The sequence below is a fragment of the Nycticebus coucang genome, chromosome 16 (assembly GCF_027406575.1).
Source record: "Nycticebus coucang isolate mNycCou1 chromosome 16, mNycCou1.pri, whole genome shotgun sequence".
Taxonomy (NCBI): domain Eukaryota; kingdom Metazoa; phylum Chordata; class Mammalia; order Primates; family Lorisidae; genus Nycticebus; species Nycticebus coucang.
The window spans coordinates 74149083-74168271 of NC_069795.1; the positions used below are offsets into that span (position 1 = coordinate 74149083).

Consider the following 19189-nt stretch of genomic DNA (forward strand, 5'->3'; position numbering starts at 1 on the left):
ACAGGTTCCTACCATGGGTTTCTAAGAGAAATAGAAAGAAGCCTTCCAACCTTATACCCGGTGAAATAAGACGGGCACAGAAAGACAAATGCTGCATGTTCTCACTCAAATGTGTGAGCTAGAAGAGTTGATATTATAAAAGTAGAGTGAAATTAGTGGTTACCAGAGGCTGGGAAGGGTAGGGAGTGAGGAGAGGACAGGGAGAGGTTGGTTAATGGGTACAAAATTACTATTAGATAGGAGGAATAAGTTCTAGTGTTCCATAGTACAAGAGGGTGACTGTAATTAACAATTCATTGCATATTTCAAAATAGCTAGGAGAAAGGAATTTTAGTATTCCCAACACAAATAAATGATAAATGTTTCAGGTGATGATAATCCCAGGTACCTTGATTTGATCACCACACATACATATATTGAAATATCACATGTATCCCATAACTATATATAATTTTTATGTATCAACTAAAAAATCAAAAATTAAATTAAAAGAATAGAGTCTGAGGTTTTCCTGGCCTTGTTTCTCATGTCTGAGAAAAGAGGAGCAGGCCTGGCCTATATGATAGAGGAAGTGGTACCTGCCTGATGTTAACAGGGCTCCGGCAGGTCATCCTCTGCTGTTCATGCTTGGTTGTTTCCGTCTGTGAAGATGACAAGCATGAACATCTGAACAAAACAGATAACAGAAGAATTATTCCTATTTGACTTTGAAATGAAATATATTAATTTTTCTTTTGTTCCCAGTTTTTTATGTATTTATTTTCTCCAGCATCTTAGTAGAATCAGGTCCCTAATTCTCTTTTTCATGGCTGATGTTAAAATGGAAATGAATTTTCTTTCTCCAAGAATACATTCTATATAAGATGATAAATAGTTTGTCAACAGGGAAAGTACACTGTCTATAATGAATAATCCAGGGTACACTATACCTATATACATTCCCATTTATCCATAACTTAATGAGTTGGAGGACAGAAAATTCTTCTGCAGGGGTGGAAAATTCCTTATCTTTACCATGATGAGAATGACACACAGTGGAATTGTAGTTCAAGACTGTACAAGATTGTTCAGGTCAGATTCTCAGGAAACCTACAAAGGCCTTTGCAGAGGGCAGCAGCGCTTTAAGGTATCAAGGGACTGATGCTTGGTTAAGCCACCATGCCTTATTAGACAGACTTGTTTTCCTTGTCAGTGTAGATTCTTTCTTCAGGGAGTCCTCTGCTCCAGTTTCAGAGAAGGCATTTGTGTTTGATGGAAATTAGTGAAGCAGGAAATATTGATTTGGAAGCTGTTGACACTTGGAAAAGTAGAGTTAATTTAGATGTCAGTATTGATCATGAGGCTAAGTTTAGACACTAGCTAGCCTGAGAGTTTCTCTTTTGAATATATTCTTACAAAAGAAAAGAAAAAGGACACCTTAATGGAAATGCCATTAGTGGGGACAGAAAGAGAACAATAATGTATTATAATATAGCTATGTTATTAAAGTGTATGAAGATCTAGATTTGACCATGTGGCTATCCTGTCCTTAAATGTAGTTTTACCAAAATTATAATAAATGGAATCCATGAAGAGCAAGGAAGGCATGGACAATAGACTGAAAATTATTTTCAAGTATTTAAACAAATGAAATTGATTAGTCCAACTGATTTTCTTTCTGAGGGATTATATAGGACTTTATGTAAAAAGATGAACAGTGGTATTCTTTTAATTCTTCATTCCTGTTTAATTTTCTGTGATATCCTGGGCAGCGCCTATGGCTCAAGGAGTAGGGCGCCGGTCCCATATGCCAGAGGTGGCAGGTTCAAACCCAGCCTCTGCCAAAAAAATCACAAAAAAAAAAAAAAAAAAAAAAAAAAAAGAGTGGTAGAGGCCTTGCTGGGTGTAGGCCTCACCACCCCAGTGCCCAATTTTCTGTGATATCCTATGGATGTCAATTTCAGACTCTTTGAATTTTGAAAGACGTGTGGAATGTTAGAGCTAGAAATGACCCTTAAAGATTATTTCACTTATAGTGTAAATTGTTGCTTAAAATGATTGATCAATGTGAATGTTCATTTTATGGTTTGAAAAATACTTTTACATTAATTATTTTATTTCATTTTCCCCTGTGCCTTAGGCAAGGAAAGCATTCACATTTCACAGAGGAAAAAACTGAGCCTTAGAGACATTAGAGACTTTAAATGATATTGCCAAGGTCACACAACTCAGGATTAGTAAAATTGGCATTTTCTCATTTTAATTGATGATATTTCTTCTACTACCTGCACCCATTTGGATGCTCACAGAAGAATAACCACTTTTATGAACCAGGAAAATAAAATATACCAGTAATGGAAAATTATACCAAGGATCATCAAAATAGCTAAGGAACCTACATTACAATATGAAGAATCAGCTCATACTGGAATAGCTGGGTGTGGTGGCTCACCCCCATAATCCTGCCCTTTGGGAAGCCAAGGCAAGAGGATCGATCACTTGAGGCCGGAAGTCCGAGATCAGCCCGGGCAATATAGCTGGACCTCATCTCTACAAAATAGAAAATAAAAAGTTTAGCCAGGCATGGTGGCACTTGCCTGTAGCTACTGGAGAAGGTGAGGCAGGAAGATCACTTGACCCCTGGAATTAGAGGCTGCAGTGAGTTATAGTTGCACTATTGTACTTCGGCCTGAGTGACAGAATGAAACCCTGTTTTCAAAGAACAAAACAAAACAAAAAAATAAAAAATCAATTCTGAAATAAAGCTGAATATTCTATCTTTTGCTCTTCTGATTAAGAAAGGTATAAATGTAGGTCATAGTGTTACCTAGCTCTTTGCTCCAAAATAAAAATCACCACCAACACAATCATAGTCATCAGACTTCACATTTTACAGTATGTTGTCAACTGTGTAATGCAGAAGGGGGAAGTACTGTATCCTTATTTTACAGATGAGAAAATTGAGGTTCCGAGGGGTTTAGTGATTTTTGCCAGGTGAGTAACACAGCCAAATATTCTTCCTGTACTATGCCAGTTCTGCTTTCAGGACTGGCTCGTTTTGGGGATCAGTCCCACCTTGGATGTAAGCCCTGTATATAAACCACGATGTATTTTTATCTTCCTGCAATAAAATCTCCAACTCTAATGTCTTGGAATGCCTTTATAAAAGCATTTGAGATAAAAATGAACAAGGATGGTGTGAGTTAATAAAAGAAGTAGGTACTGAAGTCCATGACATTTTTAAATGGAAAAGCTGATAAGTGGAGATCCCTGCCACCATAGCTATAACTGATGTTTTCAGTTGGCTAATGAGAGAAAAATACTCTAGCAAAACTCAGGAGCCTAAAGGAAGTCAGATTGTCCCATAAGCATTGATTTGTGGTACACATGGATAAGATGATTCTCTGACACCCTCAAATGAATCTCCAAAACTAACCAGAATGCAATGAATCATGGAAGGAGGGGCATCATGTAGCATTTGGGCATGCAACCTATGAATGTATGCACCCAAGCTTCCAGGCAACTTTGTGAAATCATTATCACTTCTAGCCAGCCATCCACTGTCTCCCAGTGACAACAGGGATTTCACATGAACACTCTGAGCAGTTATTTCCTGAAACTAATTGCTTTACAGATTGGTATCTCATCCACAATCTTCCAGCCTGGCTATGAATTAATATCTCAATCCAAATAGCATAGCGTCAGGGGGATTTATGCCTTGATGTTATCTGTGCACAATAAGGCATCAGTTGTTTTCCACCCAGGGATGACATTTGAGAAATGCCTATGAGAGTGATGGAGCAGGAGACTAGGCTAAGTGTTTTCTGATTGTTCAGCGTGAGAAAGTTGAGGGGAGAAAAATCGGAAAGCACATCTGAAACAAATTGTGGTGTCTTCTCCTTTGGCATGCGGTAACGGATGATGTGTACTGATCTTGAAATTTCAGAAGAATTTTTATTTCCTCTCCAAGCAAACTCTCAGACTCCCTAATAAAGAACATATTGGCAAAGTTCTGGTGACCAGACACCAGGTAGGCTTTCAGAGTCTAATTTTCCAGTTGGATTATTTATGCTGACTCTGTTCTCTGGATAATTGCCACATCTCTTCTTCATCTAGAACTGTCTAGACAGAATCAGCTGTTTCTTCTTTTATCCTAGTAGTCCCTAGCTGAGTTTTCTTTCCTCCAGTACTCATTAAGGCAGCAGTTCTCAACCTGTGGGTCGTGACCCACAGGAACTGTATTAAAGGGTTGCAGCATTAGGAAGATTGAGAACCACTGCATTAAGGTCAGATATAAACTGTGTTCAGCCTAGGCATAATTTCTAAATAATTTAAGTCAATTATAACTTATTCTCCCTTTTTTTTTTTGGATGATCCAATGTATGGATTATTCATGCTATTTTGTTTGTTTTCTTTCTCCTTTATCCTTTTTTTTTTTTTTTAAACTAATGAAGCTTAAACCTGTCTACTCTTGGCTATTTTGCAAGGTATAGAAGGCAGGACCCATTGTTTAGGTGTGAGCTGGGCATTCTCCGTTACTTTGAAAACATTACTACACCACACCCATTATATGCAAGATACTGTGCTAGGTACTATGTGAGATTAAAGTGTGACTAATATATCACCCCAGACTTCAGAAAGTTTATGTTCTAAAGAGGAGATGAAATATAGGTTGAAGTAACTGAACCAGACAGCCTATAGCGAGTGCCATAAAGGTGGCACATACAAAGTGGAACCTTTGAACCAGATGAGGAAGTGAATGTTTTTGGCAGGAGTAATTAGGTTCAGGAAATTCCCATAAGTTATTATTATTTGAATTGAGTCTTTAAAAATAGGAAGCAGAAGGGGGGGGTGGGGCCTTGGTGTGTGTCACACTTTATGGGGGCAAGACATGATTGCAAGAGGGACTTTGCCTAACAATTGCAATCAGTGTAACCTGGCTTATTGTACCCTCAATGAATCCCCAACAATAAAAAAATAAAAATAAAAAGTGATACCAACAGATGGAATTTATTTATTTATACCTTTTTATGTTCCAGAAGGAACTTTAGACATACATATAACCAGATTAAGTAATGGTTAAATGAGTAAGGAAATTGGGACCAAGGCGAGATGAGGGGAGAAAATAAGATAGGAGCTGGGAATGAAGTCTGGTACATAAAAAGTAAGTACTTCTACTAGGCACGGTGGCTCACACCTGTAATCCTGGCAAGCTGGGAGACCGAGGTGGGAGGACTCCTTGAACTCAGGCATTTGAGAGAAGCCTAATCCAAAGCAGGACATTATCTCTAGTAAAAATAGGAAAATTAGTCAGGTGTTCTAGCTGGTGCCTGTAGTCCCAGCTACTCAGGAGCCTGAGGCAGGAGGATCACTTAAGCCCAGGAGTTTGAGGTTGCTGTGAGTTAGGCTGACTGCATGGCATTACAGCCTAGGTCAACAGAGACTGTTTTAGAAAAAAGAAAAAAAAGAAGAAGAAAAGAAAGAAAAAGAGTTCCTTATGGTACAGGATACTTGGTAAGATTGAAGAGATGATCATTTTAATGATCCAGATCATTCCTGTCCTCTCTCCAATGGAGGATAAAGGATAGGGAGCTCTCTGACTGAAATGCCTATGAGAGACCACTGACCTGTGTGATTATCCCGACTCCCTAGGTCCTGGGATGGATCCGCAATGGAGAGTCAATGCTCAATGCCAGCCTGGTCAATGCCAGCTCTTTGTCTGAAGCAGAGCAGCTGCAGCGGGAACACGAGCAGTTCCAGTTGGCCATCGAGGTAACACCCAAATCTGGCTGCTCCATCCTCTCCTCCCCTTTCTGCTCTGCTCCCCAGACAGGGTGTGATTCCCAGAGGTGTGGGCATTCCCTCGGGTGGAGAAGCCCTTACTTTTTCTAGTGGGATGGTCCAGGGAGCCTCCTTATTAGCTAAGAGTTGATGGGGAAGCAAATGGCAGGGGTTCATCCTCACCCCCAGAGGCCAGCTACTAGAAGACAGTATCAGGGTACAAATAGAATCTTCCTTAATTATCAGAACTAAGGCCAGTGGTACCTTGTGATTTTGATACATTGTAGACTCGTACCATATGAGGAAATGTGAAGCGAAAAGGCTAGAAGTCATTCACTTCCAGTTAAATCACTGAGAATTCTGGACAAACCAGTACAAAAGTCATTAGTAAATTAGGATCCTATTTTTAAACCTTTGGTTTATGTGTACCACTTGGATACTCTTGTCAGCATCTGCCTTTTAACAAGGTTAATGAGCGCTGGAGCAGAGAGCACTGGATAGTTCAAAACCAGTTGTTCAGTAATGCCAGTAGAAGTCATGTTTAAAGAATAAGCTGCAACCAGAAGAAATTCACCAACAGGGACTTTTAAAAAGGCTTTTTTAAAATAAAACTTCATTTATGATAACCTAATATAAATTCTGTTTTGCTTTAATTACTTTTAATTGTCCTTTCTGCTAGGACATTCTCCTTCCCAAAGAGACTTGAACTGATTACTTGAGAATGTTGTGGGAAGAAGAGTAAGAAATAGGACATGGGAACTATATTAAAAATAAAATAAGTTCAGTACCAATGGGAAAAGAGATAAAGAGTGAGAACTTCAAAGACACTCATTACTTGTTCAGTATAGAATTCAACCCACTTAGGAGTGGGGAAGAATTGCAAAGATGTTACCTTCTAAAAACAAAAAAGATTGTTAATGAGAATTCTGTGTAACAATGATAGTGAAATAATAAAAAAGTATCTGTGCCTATATCTTTTTATGCAGTAATCCAACTGATTGCTTGCCATTTTTAAGCTAGTATTGATTGAATTCAACCACTTAATTTTTTCAGAAACCATCTTGAAATGTGCAAACTTAATATTAAGATGCTTAACATCTTCTTCGGAACCATTACTAGGCTGGAGTTTGAGATTTAAAAATAAACTATATATTCAGAGTGGCATAATAGACATTGGAGACTTGCAAGGGGGAGAGTGGAAAATGGATAAGAGATAAAACATTACCTGTTGGGTACAATACACACTATTTCTGTGAGGGGTACACTAATGACTTAAGCTTACTAGATTACCCTTCTATATAATTCATCTATGTAACAAAAAAAATTACACCCCTTAAAGCTACAGAAGTAAAACTGGAAAATTTCTGACCTACTGTCAAGGGAAGATTAAGTAAATGATAGTAAATCTCTAAAAAAAATAAAAATAAACCTGTGTATTGCACATACAATATGAGCAGTCATTTTCTAAGAAAGAATTAACCAAAGGAGATGAGTTTTATTATCATCAGCTATCTCTATTGAACTTTAAAGACATACTCAAATGCAACAGGAGTAGGACTGTCCACTATAGGAAAAGTCAGGATTGGGGCTATAATCAGGAATCAAGCCCACAGTGATTAAGTTCCCAAAGTTATAGGCAGCAGTAAAGAGAATGAGGGTTGAGCAATCCAATTAGAGGCATGGCCAAAGTTATGAGGGATGCTAAGCAGAAGAAGACCACTCTTGGCCATACTTTGCCTTCATTTATCTTGAACAACAAGGTTTACATACACTGCCAGGTAATTAAATATCCAGTCCCTTAATCAAACATTGGACAAATAAGATCAAACGTCGCAACATGCTCCAGCATCTCTCTCTTTTTTTTTGATAGCAAAATCTCAGACAAAATTTATTGCTACAAATTTTTAGAGTATATTGCATTTTTAGTACAGAAATACAATTGGCAAAACATTTTTGTTTAATGGATTATGAAAAGTATCAAGGCTCTTGTATCACTCAAGCATGCTTATTTTCTGACAGTGATTGCTGAAAAATTCCATGAACAGTATCTGTGTTGTTTTTAGATTGGCATTCCACATATAAGGAATATTCTTGAACATATCCTCTGTAAAGCTCACGTGGTTATTTACCACAGGCTGTGTATAAACTGGGTACTCAAGAAGTATCCAATGTAATAAGAGATAAACTACTTTGAGTTACTTTATACCAACTCCTAAAATAATTTTCAATTGTCCATGTACTACTCTGTCATATCACATTAAATATAATCCAACATTTAAGTATTTCTGCTTCTAAAAACTGATTAAAATAATATACATCCTGGGCGGCGCCTGTGGCTCAGTCAGTAAGGCGCCGGCCCCATATACCGAGGGTGGCGGGTTCAAACCCAGCCCCGGCCAAACTGCAACCAAAAAATAGCCGGGCGTTGTGGCGGGCGCCTGTAGTCCCAGCTGCTCGGGAGGCTGAGGCAGGAGAATCGCTTAAGCCCAGGAGTTGGAGGTTGCTGTGAGCTGTGTGAGGCCACGGCACTCTACCGAGGGCCATAAAGTGAGACTCTGTCTCTACAAAAAAAAAAAAAATAATAATATACATCCTTTGAACAACCACTTAAACAGAATTTTGAAAATCAAATTTCAAATTTCTTTTGAAAGTCATTTATTATGGGTAAGCCACACTAAAGTCAAAGTACTACTGAGATCTGTCTTATAGAAACTTTGAGTCCCAGAACCCAGGCTCTAAAATGAATAACAGCCAGTGGAATCTTAATACTCTTTGTGGTGCAAGTGGGAACATTTTCAAACAGTCTCAACATCTATTGCAGAGGATTAAGAGGAAATAATATTTGAGTAGCAGAATTTTACTTTAAAGTCAAATATGTGTGGCCGGGCAAGGTGGTTCACGTCTGTAATCCCAGCACCATGGGAGGCTGAGGTGGGTGCATAGCCTGAGCTAGGAGTTAAAGACTAGCCTGAGCAATGGCAAGATCCCCATTTCTATTAAAAATAGAAAAGCTAGCTGGACGTGGTGGTGAGCACCTATTGTCCCAATCACTCAGGAGGCTGAAGCAGGAAGATCACTGGAGCCCAAGAATTTGAGGTTGCTGTGAGTTATGATGCCACAGCACTCCACTCAGGGTGACAGAGTGAGACTCTGTCTCAAAAAAAAAAAAAAAAGTAAAAATTAAAAAAAAAGTAAAATATGAGGGGACTTGGCTATTTTCTACTTTAAGGTCTGCAGATTTAAAAACACTGACTCAAAGTTCCCCACTTAAAAAAATATTTAACAGCAGACAATTTCTATTTCTAAAAAAATAGTAAAAGAGAGACATAACCATTAAAAATATTTGCATTGTGTGTCACACTTTATGGAGGCAAGACATGATTGCAAGAGGGACTTTGCCTAACAATTGCAATCAGTGTAACCTGGCTTATTGTACCCTCAATGAATCCCCAACAATAAAAAATAAATAAATAAATAAAATGATAAAAAAAAAATATTTGCATTGTGGGGGCAGTGCCTGTGGCTCAGTGGGTAGGGCGCTGGCCCCATATACCGAGGGTGGCGGGTTGCAACCTGACCCCTGCCAAACTGCAACAAAAAAATAGCCGGGCACTGTGGTGGGTGCCTGTAGTCCCAGCTACCTGGGAAGCTGAGGCAGAAGAATCACCTAAGCCCAGGAGTTACAGGTTGCTGTGAGTGGTGACAGCCACAGCACTCTACTGAAGGCAATAAAGTAAGACTCTGTCTGTAAAAAAAAGGAAAAAAAAAATTTGCATTATGGCCAGTTGCGGTGGCTCAGGCCTATAATCCTAGCACTCTGGGAGGCTGAAGCAGGTGGATTGCCTGAGCTCACGGTTTGAGACCAGCTAGAGCAAGAGCAAGACCCCGTCTCTAAAAATAACTGGGTGTTGTTATATAGGCCACTCCTATGTGTCTGTGGTCTCAAGCAGAGCACAGTGGGCACCTGTAGTCCCAGCTACTTGAGAGACTGAGGCAAGAGAATAGCTTGAACCTAAGAGTTTGAGGTTGCTGTGAGCTATGACCTCTACCAAGGTCAACAAAGTAAGACTTTGTCTCAAAAAAAAAAAAAAGAAAAAAGAAAAGAAAATTTTTGCATTATAATAATAACGCTTTCTCCTTGTAAGTAAAAAATTACTAAAAAATTAAGTACCATTAAGCAAATAAATGTTCACGTCATACAAAGCCCTGGTACTTTGATCAAACATGTTCTATGAGGAAAAAAGACAAAACTGATAAAATACTTGAATTCATTAAATGAAATGTTCCATTGGTCACAAATTTGCAAATTTAGTAGTGTTTATTAGATATATCTCTTCCTATGTAGAAAATATATAGCATGTATAATAAAGATTAAGTTTTCAGTAATTTTCAATCTTCAAGACCAACAGGCTTCATCTGTGATTGGTTTTCCAAATTCTCTATGATATCTTTCAGATGATATTCATCTTTTTAAAAATATACATATAATTCTCTTACGATTTGATGCAATTTGTTAGTTCCCCGAATTTTTCTTTTTGTCTTTCTATCAGCCAGAATATCAGTAAGGAGATGACTTAGCTTATTCATTTGAGATTCATCTTGATGAAACTGCTCCATTAACTTGTGATCACTAAGCAAAAGTTGATTTCCTCTTTCATACAATGCATCACAAAGCATGTCCACATCATGATTCAGTCTGGACAGAAAGAAAAAATGGTCTTAAACAGATACTGCCAGCTGATCTTGTGCTAAAGAAACATCCTGTTTTCAATTTTTTGGCCACTTCCTCCAGGTTTCCACGAGTTATAAAAAATTCTTTTTTCTTATTCTCTCCCTCTGAAAGTTGATAAAGCCTCAGGAAGGGCCCACTCACCCCCGCGCAGGTGCAGGCCGATACTGCCCTCCGTGCTGCAGCCTCTCAATGAGCTTTTGGGAAAGAATGGGCAAACGTATTCGTAGTGCTTTGAGATAACTAATTTCAGTATGACTGCATATACAGATGCATTAATTTGTGCTAGACGCTGTTGCACCCTTATAGATTAGAGACTCACTAGGCATAAACATCTCTTAAGCAGTTCTCAGTTTTTACGTAGGTGAAACTTGATCAAATATTCTTGGAGCCGATGTTGAGATATGGCCACTCCTATGTGTCTGTGGTCTCAAGCAGAGCAGAGCAGAGCAGACAGGATTTCCAGAACTTGAGAGGGAAAGGTTAAGCAGGGTCTGCAGTGTGGCTAGAATAACGAAGAGAACAGAACCAGAATTTCAACATACACTCCTTGTCCAGGTGACTTTTTTAAAATGTGTCAGTTTAGACCAGGTTCTACATATGGAGGAAAATATGCCAGGGAGGATTTGAGCAATTTTAAAGGGAATGAGAGTAGTTTGGTTGGCTTAACTCATTTTGGCAGTGTTACTGGAAGCCTTTACAATGATTGTGAATGGGGAGCATAATTTGACTTCTTAGACCCTAGGAAAGAGCCCTGGCTTCCATAAGAGAAAGTAAAATAGCTCTAAGTAGGACGATCATGTAATTTATTGTTTAAATGAGACACTTTTAAGAATAGAGGGAATTATTAATAACTAAGCTATAAAAATAGGTGCTGACACTGTCATAGGCAAACAGGGATATCTACTAACACTACCCTGGGCAGTTCCATCAGGTTGAAGGTTTTGGTCTCACCAAGGAAGGTCAGAATTTTTACCTGAAGTAGCTTTGGTTTTAGGAAAACTTCCCCAGAGCCATTCAGAATGGAAAACAGTCCACAAGGACACAGCATGTAGAAGCAGCTCAGTTTTATCAAGCAGTCCTGGATTATTTTGTTAGTATCCAGGATGGAGGTTGATGTATCTTCAGGAACTGTGAACTTCACAGAGACAAGCTCAATTTCAGAATCTATTTTTATTTGAAATCCTCTTATGCATTCAAGCACAAGCATTATGCCAGAAGAAGTAGTTAAAACTGGATAATAAATTCAGTTGATTCAGTTCCATTTTCTTCTGTGTACTCCTACTAAATATTAATGTCCTTGATAATCCATGTCTTAAAGATATAGCACTCAATAGGATTAGATAATGGGGAGAAGAAATAAATGAAAAATAATGACTTAAGCTTAGCGGAGCAAAGATTATATCATAAGGATAAGAGTTTATCATTTAGAATATTAAAGGGGGAAGGAGCTCCCAGGACGATTAGATGATAATGAGTTTCATATTAAGAAAATTTATTGCATAGCATAAATTATGGGAAATATCAAGGTTATTTCTCCATTTTTGGAGAAAAGGACATAATAACAGGTTTATAATAACAATTATATGCTGGTTTCACATTGAGAAAAGGCCAGGTAATTATCATAATCACTAATGTTCATTTGGTTAACCCTTCCGCTGAATGAGTTACTATAGATACTGTCCTAATTGCTAGAAGTAAAACAATGTGATCTGATTTAGTGGAAAGTACGTAGGTTTGGGAATAGGTCACATCTGAGTCTTATTTCTGGTTTCATTTTTTCTTTGGTTGTACATTTTGGGGCAGGTCACCTAACCAGCCAAGCTTCAGTCTATGAGAATAACACTATCCAGCTTGTAGTAATATTGAGAGATCTAGAAAATACATGCTTAAGCACAGTGCTCAGCACTGTACACAGAGTGTACACTCAGATAAATGACAGCTATTTAAATGATTTTCAAATCCTCCTTGACTTGAGTGTTTCACTATTGAAATAAGGAGAGTCAGCCAAGTGTTAGATGAGTCACATAGGAGTTCAGAAGAAGGTGGTTTTCATTGAGTCTCAGACTGTCTGAAAAGGCTTCATTGAAGGAGGATAGACTTGAGCTGAGATTCAAAGGAAAACTGGAATGTAGACAGGGAGGGACTCATGCCGTTCATTAAAGGCAAGAAGAATGATGGTAGCAAAAGAAAGAAAGTAAGGAAGTAGTAGGCAATAGCATCATAGAAGTAGTTTGGGACCACATTCTGAGGCTTTTAATTATAAACTCTAAAGTTTGGACTTAATTTTATAACAATGGGGAAACCAGTGAAGGCTTGAACTTAGAGAAGGGGGTGATATTTATGGCATAAAATGAGAATTTTAGAGCTGGAAAAGATGTTAGAAATCATTTAATGCATACACTTCCTATTACAGAGAATTAAATGAATCTGTTAGAAATGTAACAAATGAATTTGATGGATTAGAAGTGGAAGGTAAGAAGACTAGTCAGATCACTACCACAACAGTCTGTGTATGACGTGGTGAGGGCTGGTCTAAGACTGGGGGATGGGGAGAAGCCAGAAAGAATGATGTGAAAATTGTAGTCCCAGGAGACAGGAAAGAGGGAACAAACAGAAGTGACAGATTACAATGGAATACTCATCTAAAGAAAGGATAAGTATAAAGAAACTAAAGTTTCGGCTGTACAACTGGAGGAGCTGTCTGGGAAGAGGTAGAGGCTCTGATGGAGCAGTAAAGCCCTTCCCCTTCACTTGCGAGGGCCCTCTTTCTGGGAAGATCACAGTTATATCAACTGAATCAGAGCTGCTCACTAAGGTGAAAGATGTGCAGGCAACTCACCCTTGCATTTGAAGAAAAAGGGTCAGATGTCTGGTGATATAGAATGGGAAAACATCTGCAAAAAAGAAGATATAGAACCAAGGAAATAGATGAGAGCTCTGCAGAAGTGAACAAACAAGAGCTGGCCTTGATGCGTCTACACTTCAGAGACAGGAAAAGAAAATGTTACCAATAAGAAAAACAGAAGAAACCCAGGGATTTGTAATGGGTCATTTCTGCCCATCAGTTTACTTGCTCTAGCTGCAGTTAGCCAGTTAGGAAGCCAGATGCTGACAGACATCAGGATTGAGGACTCACTCAGTAGGAAGGCAAGGGAACAGAGGTGTCTGGGTTGCTAGAGGTTATGCTAACGTAGCTCACACTGTGTTCAGAGTCAGGAAAGAGGGAAGAGGCTGAGCGGTGAGGACTAGAGTGGGGACAATCAGGAGGATGTGCAGATGGCAGTCTGGGCTGAAGGTGAAGAGCCAGCATGGTGGAATTCGGGGAGGCGCAGGCGACACCAGGAGTGCTGAGTAGGTTAGCTCTTGGGGACTGTCCCAGAACTTCTGCTCAAGACGAAGGGCAGAAAGTGATTCTGGAGTATTTTACTGGCTTCTAGCTATCCCTTTCCACTGCCAGCTAAACTCTATTTTCGTAAACATACAAAGGCCAAACTAGCACTACACCATTAGCCTGGATGGATTCTAGCAGTTGACGTTAGAAGGATATTAGCGCTTTCAAGTTAGTGTGGCTCTAATGCTCTCATATGGGTCATCTAGATTGGTACTTTGTCTTAGTAAATTGTAATCCCATTTGGTTCTCTTCCTGCCACCCAGTTCTCCCCACCTCCTGTACTGAGTGGGAACGCAGAGAATGCAAATCAAATCTAGCCTGAGTCAGAAAGCATTAAGAAAATAAACCTTTTGTATATGTGTGTATACAAAGAGAGAGATGTGCACACATACACATAGGTACACACACACATACATATACATTTCCTAAAGGAAAACATAAATAATGTGGGGGTTAAGTGTTGAGGTAAATGATCTACTGTACTGCTCTGCTCCCTTGGTAAAGTAATTAAAGGGATAACGTGAGAGGTTACTCTTCAGCTTTCTTAACCGCCCACATTTATTCCTTCAGGTAAAATCCTTTTCCACTGATTATTAATGTTTAAAGTGGTTGCCTTGTTAGTTGAGATTTGTATAACACAGAGTTTGGTTTTTTTCCATTGTGCTGTATTTACTTGATCTATAAAACAGGACTGAGTAGTAACCTTTGAACAGTCAATGATGAACAAGTGTATGGCTAGATTTGTAAAGTCAGTTATTTGTAAATAACTTATGTGCTTATTAGAGAGCAGATTTATATACAACTTCTGTTTCTCTACCAGAGAAACCGAAATGTTCTCAAAGTCTAGAGTAGCGGTTCTCCATCTGTGGGTCGCGACCCACAGGAATTGTATTAAAGGGTCGCAGAATTAGGAAGGTTGAGAACCACTAGAGTGATACAAGTAGGAAAAAGGAATGGGGGCAGGAGTTAGGGTCCTGAGAGATTAGTTAATGAAAATGTATGGTATTCTTTTTTTAAATATGCTTTAAAAACAATAATGTATTGATCGTCATGACAAAATGGATCAGTCATTTAAAGCTCTTTAACTTTTCTGCATCTTTCCACTCACGCCTCACTCCACCCCCTCCCATACCACACCTGGGTTGTTCCCATGGACTCTCTCTCCTCCCCTTGTGCCCAGTCCCTCTTTCATGCCACTTCCTTGCAGAAAACGCACCAGAGCGCCCTGCAGGTACAGCAGAAAGCTGAGGCACTGCTCCAGGCTGGCCACTACGATGCCGACGCCATCCGGGAATGTGCCGAGAAGGTGGCCCTGCACTGGCAGCAGCTCATGCTGAAGATGGAAGACCGGCTAAAACTGGTCAACGCCTCTGTGGCCTTTTACAAAACTTCTGAACAGGTAAGGGAAAGGGCTGTGGGACGTGGTGGGGGCTGGGGTTTACAAGGGCTGTTTGTGCCTCACGGTGTAAACACGCAGTACCTGTTTGAGCAAGAAGCAAATCCTCTTAATACTAACCTTTGAGAATGAAGGAATGGTTTGTGGAAACAACACAGTTGGCTTCTTTATAGTCCTTTTCACTTGAGCACTGGACCATGTTACTTGTTTCTCAGAAGTTTCTCAAACTCATCTAACTTCTACGAAGGTGTTGAAATAGAAGTTGGGCATGTGTTGAATTTTAGATTTAAGCAGTCTTTTAGTCTGCTATTTCCACAATACAGTTGTATAACAAACTACCCCAGAATTCAGTGATAGAAAAACAATAAGCATTTATTTTTTGCTTAAGTGTGTGGGGTTTGATTGATGTTGCTGAGCTTGGTAGACCTAGGCTCCCAGCTGCAGACTGAGGCTAGATCCTCTCCCATGTCTCTTGTCCTCCTTAACCAGCAGCTACCCAAGGTCCATTTATAGTTAAAGACAGGAATTTAAGTGCCCAAAAACTACCAGGCATGTGCATTTCAAGTCTTTGTTTGCCCATCTCCTTGGCCAAAACAACTCACACAGCTAAGCCAACATCAATGAGGCAGCAAGGCGTCCTATGAAGCCTGGGAGAAGAGAATGAATATTTGCTGAACAGTAATCGAATTTACCATGATTTGGCATCATGCACTGCTTGAAAAAAACATACGACTCTTTCATTCATGGGTCTCAAGGTCACTGGGGAAGTAGGAACCTAACTGGTAAGACGGTGCTGCTATGGGAGAAAAGGCGGGAAATGAACACCAGGGCCATAAAGATGCAGATACATCTGTACAGCAGTATGCACAAGGGCTGAGAGGAGTCTTGAATGATTTGGATGCTGTTAGGGAATTCTTTTCATGAAATAGATGTTCGAAGCAGGAGTAATTTTATCCCACATAAAATAGTTTCCCCATTTGAATTGCTCTCTGGTAGAAATAAATCAGAAGGTCAATCTCCTCTGGGTGACTTACAGAGACCAAGGGAAAGTCTGCCTTGGAGCAAATATAACATGCCCATCAGAGTGCCGTGCACCAGTGTTGTAGTCTCCACACCTGCTCTCAGGCCTTCTTTCTGTTGTTAGAGAGATGATGTCTTTCAGGGCCACAGAAGTGGGGACAACAGACTAAGATGGTAAAGAGCTTCCTCGGCCAATCCATAGATTCAACACAATCTTGGTCAAATTGTAGCAAGCTTTTTTTGTAAAAATAGATACACTGATTCTAAGATTTGTATGGAAATAAAATGCATATGCAAAGTATACAAGTGTAAAGAACCTAGAATAACCAAAACAATCTTTAAAAAGAAGAACAGAATTAGAGAAGTTATGCTACCTTATTTATGAGATAAACTGGGGCCTGCAGCACAGATCTTGCTCTACAGCTGCAGAGATCAAGATTATTCTGCACTGGTGTAAGAATAAACACAATGTTTACATGGATGGAGCTGGAACATATTCTTCTTAGCAAAGTATCTCAAGAATGGAAGAAAAAGTATCCAATGTACTAAGCCCTACTATGAAACCAATTTATAAACACCCACACTCTCATATGAAAGCTATAACCCAACTATAGCTTAAGAAGAGGGGGAAAGAGGAGAGGGAGGGGAGGGAAGGGAGGAGGTTGGGTAGAGGGAGGGTAATTGGTGGGTATGCACCTACGGTGCATTTTACAAGAGTACAAGTTCAATCTAATTGTAGAATATAAATGTCTTAACACAATAACTAAGAAAATGTGGTGAAGGCTATGCTAACCAGTTTGATGGAAGTATTTATAGTATATAAACCCAGCACACTGTACCCCATAATTGCGTTAATGTACACAGCTATGAGTTAATAAAAAAAAAAAAAGTAAGAATAAACACAATGAAGCAGAATGGAGTTTACAGAAGTAGACCCATCCATACAGTCATTGATTTTTGACAAAGCTAGTCAAAGAATGATAAAAGTATTTTCCAGAAAGGAAGCTGGACAACTGACTATCCCTATAGAAAAAGAAATGAGCCTTAAGCCCTGTCTAATATCATACACACATTTTAATTTGAGATCGATCAAGATAGTGAAGGGGACAGAACACAGATTAAGAGTGAGGAAATTTAATCCTGAACTGACCTTACAGAAGGTTACTTTATTTTTCTGGATTTCTGTTTTCTCACCTGTTAAAGGATTTATACTTAATAATCTTTTCCTTTCTTCTAACTCTCAAATTATCTCTACATCCAGTTCTGTCATGCCATAGATCTCAAGTACTCTTTTTCTTAGAGTTTTTGCATGTCTATAATCTCAAGACATGAGCCTGCACGTTTTCATGCCTTGCATAAACAGAGGTGTGATGCTAGGGATGGGACTAGAGAACTCACTTAGAGTTCAGGGACAGACTTTCTCATGACATGGGAAGCATGTCTGTCTGTGAGGGTGTTCTGCCTAGGACATCTGTCAGTTCAGTTCATGACTGAATGAGTGTCCTATCCAAAGACACATCTTTTATCAAAAGAAATTACTTTCTTAGAGAAGGCCAAGGATGGTTGTGGTTACTCTCCTTTGCAGAACTAATACAAGGAACATATCCAAGGAACTAATACAAGTCTATTGAAAGACAATAGAGTAGTCCCTCTGTATCTGCAGAATATTGGTTCCAGGACCCTGCATAAATACCAAATCTTTGGTTGTTCAAGTCCCTTATATAAAATGCCATAATACTTAGATATAACCCACATTTGCTCTCCCATGTGCTTTAAATCATCCCTACATTATTTATAATACCTAATAAAATGTACATGTTGTGGAAATAATTGTCATACTTTATTGTTTTTATTTGTATTATTTTTTATTGTTGTTTTTAATCTGTGGTAGTCTGAATCCACAGATGCAGAATCCACAGATAAGGGGGGCTGACTCTGTAGGAATACAAGCTTCTATTTTCTGCATCCTCCTCTGGGCCCTGATACTAAGCTGCCTTGGGCTTCTCATTGTGGGATCCAACCTAACTCTCCCTCTGAAACTCCTTCAGAATGCTTCTATTTTCTTCTGAGTTCATTTGCAAGGTCATTTAGCATGGCCTCTCAGCATTTTTAGGACTGAAAAGTTTCTCAACTACCTTTTTGGTTAAACCACATTTGTCATTGCTCTGCAGGAAATGTGTATTTTGTAACAGAGAGCCTAGAGATGCCATTGCCTTATGGTAGGACTTTGAGTCCTTTTTCTCCAGAGTAGGGGAAGGCTGTCATTCAGTTATGGCCCATGAATTATATGACATAAGCAACTTCCTCCTTTACCTCTGCTCGAGGCTACATACTGTGGGATAAATACAGGTGATTGGTCAAGTCACGTGTCTTCTTCAAACCTCATTTCCTGTTCTACCTAATTCACAGAGTTACTATGAGGTTATAATATAATGTGTACAATATACTGTGAAATCCCCAAAATACTTATCTTTCTTCCTTTCTACTCTACATTCTATTCCTAGGTGATGTTCTCAACCTCCATTAAGAAGATTATTCTAAAATCCATATCTCCATTCATAATGTCTCCCGAGTTTCCGGCAGAGGACTGCCATTGCTACTTAGACTTCTTTTAGATGCCCCAGGGGCCCTGAATATCAAATGAAAAATGTCACCTGTATAGAGTTCTGAAGCCTGAAGTTCCTCAGAGAATACTTCCTAACCAATTCATTTACTGATTCTTTTCTTCCATGGTTAGGTGTGTAGTGTCCTGGAGAGCTTAGAACAAGAATACCGGAGAGATGAGGACTGGTGTGGTGGTCGAGATAAACTGGGGCCTGCAGCAGAGATTGACCATGTCATTCCACTCATCAGCAAACATTTGGAACAAAAGGAGGCCTTCCTTAAGGTC

The 19189-nt window shown here is 39.2% G+C and overlaps 1 protein-coding gene across 26 annotated transcripts in view; it reads left to right on the plus strand.

The window, feature by feature from the left end:
- KALRN (kalirin RhoGEF kinase) overlaps positions 1–19189 on the plus strand; it is a 744321-nt gene that overhangs the window by 440752 nt on the left and 284380 nt on the right. For 17 of the 26 annotated variants that reach the window (XR_008374862.1, XM_053564450.1, XM_053564434.1 and 14 more), the window contains 3 exons: positions 5632–5751; positions 15064–15282; positions 19037–19186. Coding sequence is in view for 25 of the 26 variants with exons in the window: in XM_053564450.1 (XP_053420425.1) it covers positions 5632–5751; positions 15064–15282; positions 19037–19186 (489 nt within the window). In the remaining variant the exon portion in view is untranslated. The remainder of the gene's footprint in view (positions 1–5631; positions 5752–15063; positions 15283–19036; positions 19187–19189) is intronic. The other 9 variants (XM_053564452.1, XM_053564456.1, XM_053564440.1 and 6 more) reach the window with 1 other exon arrangement.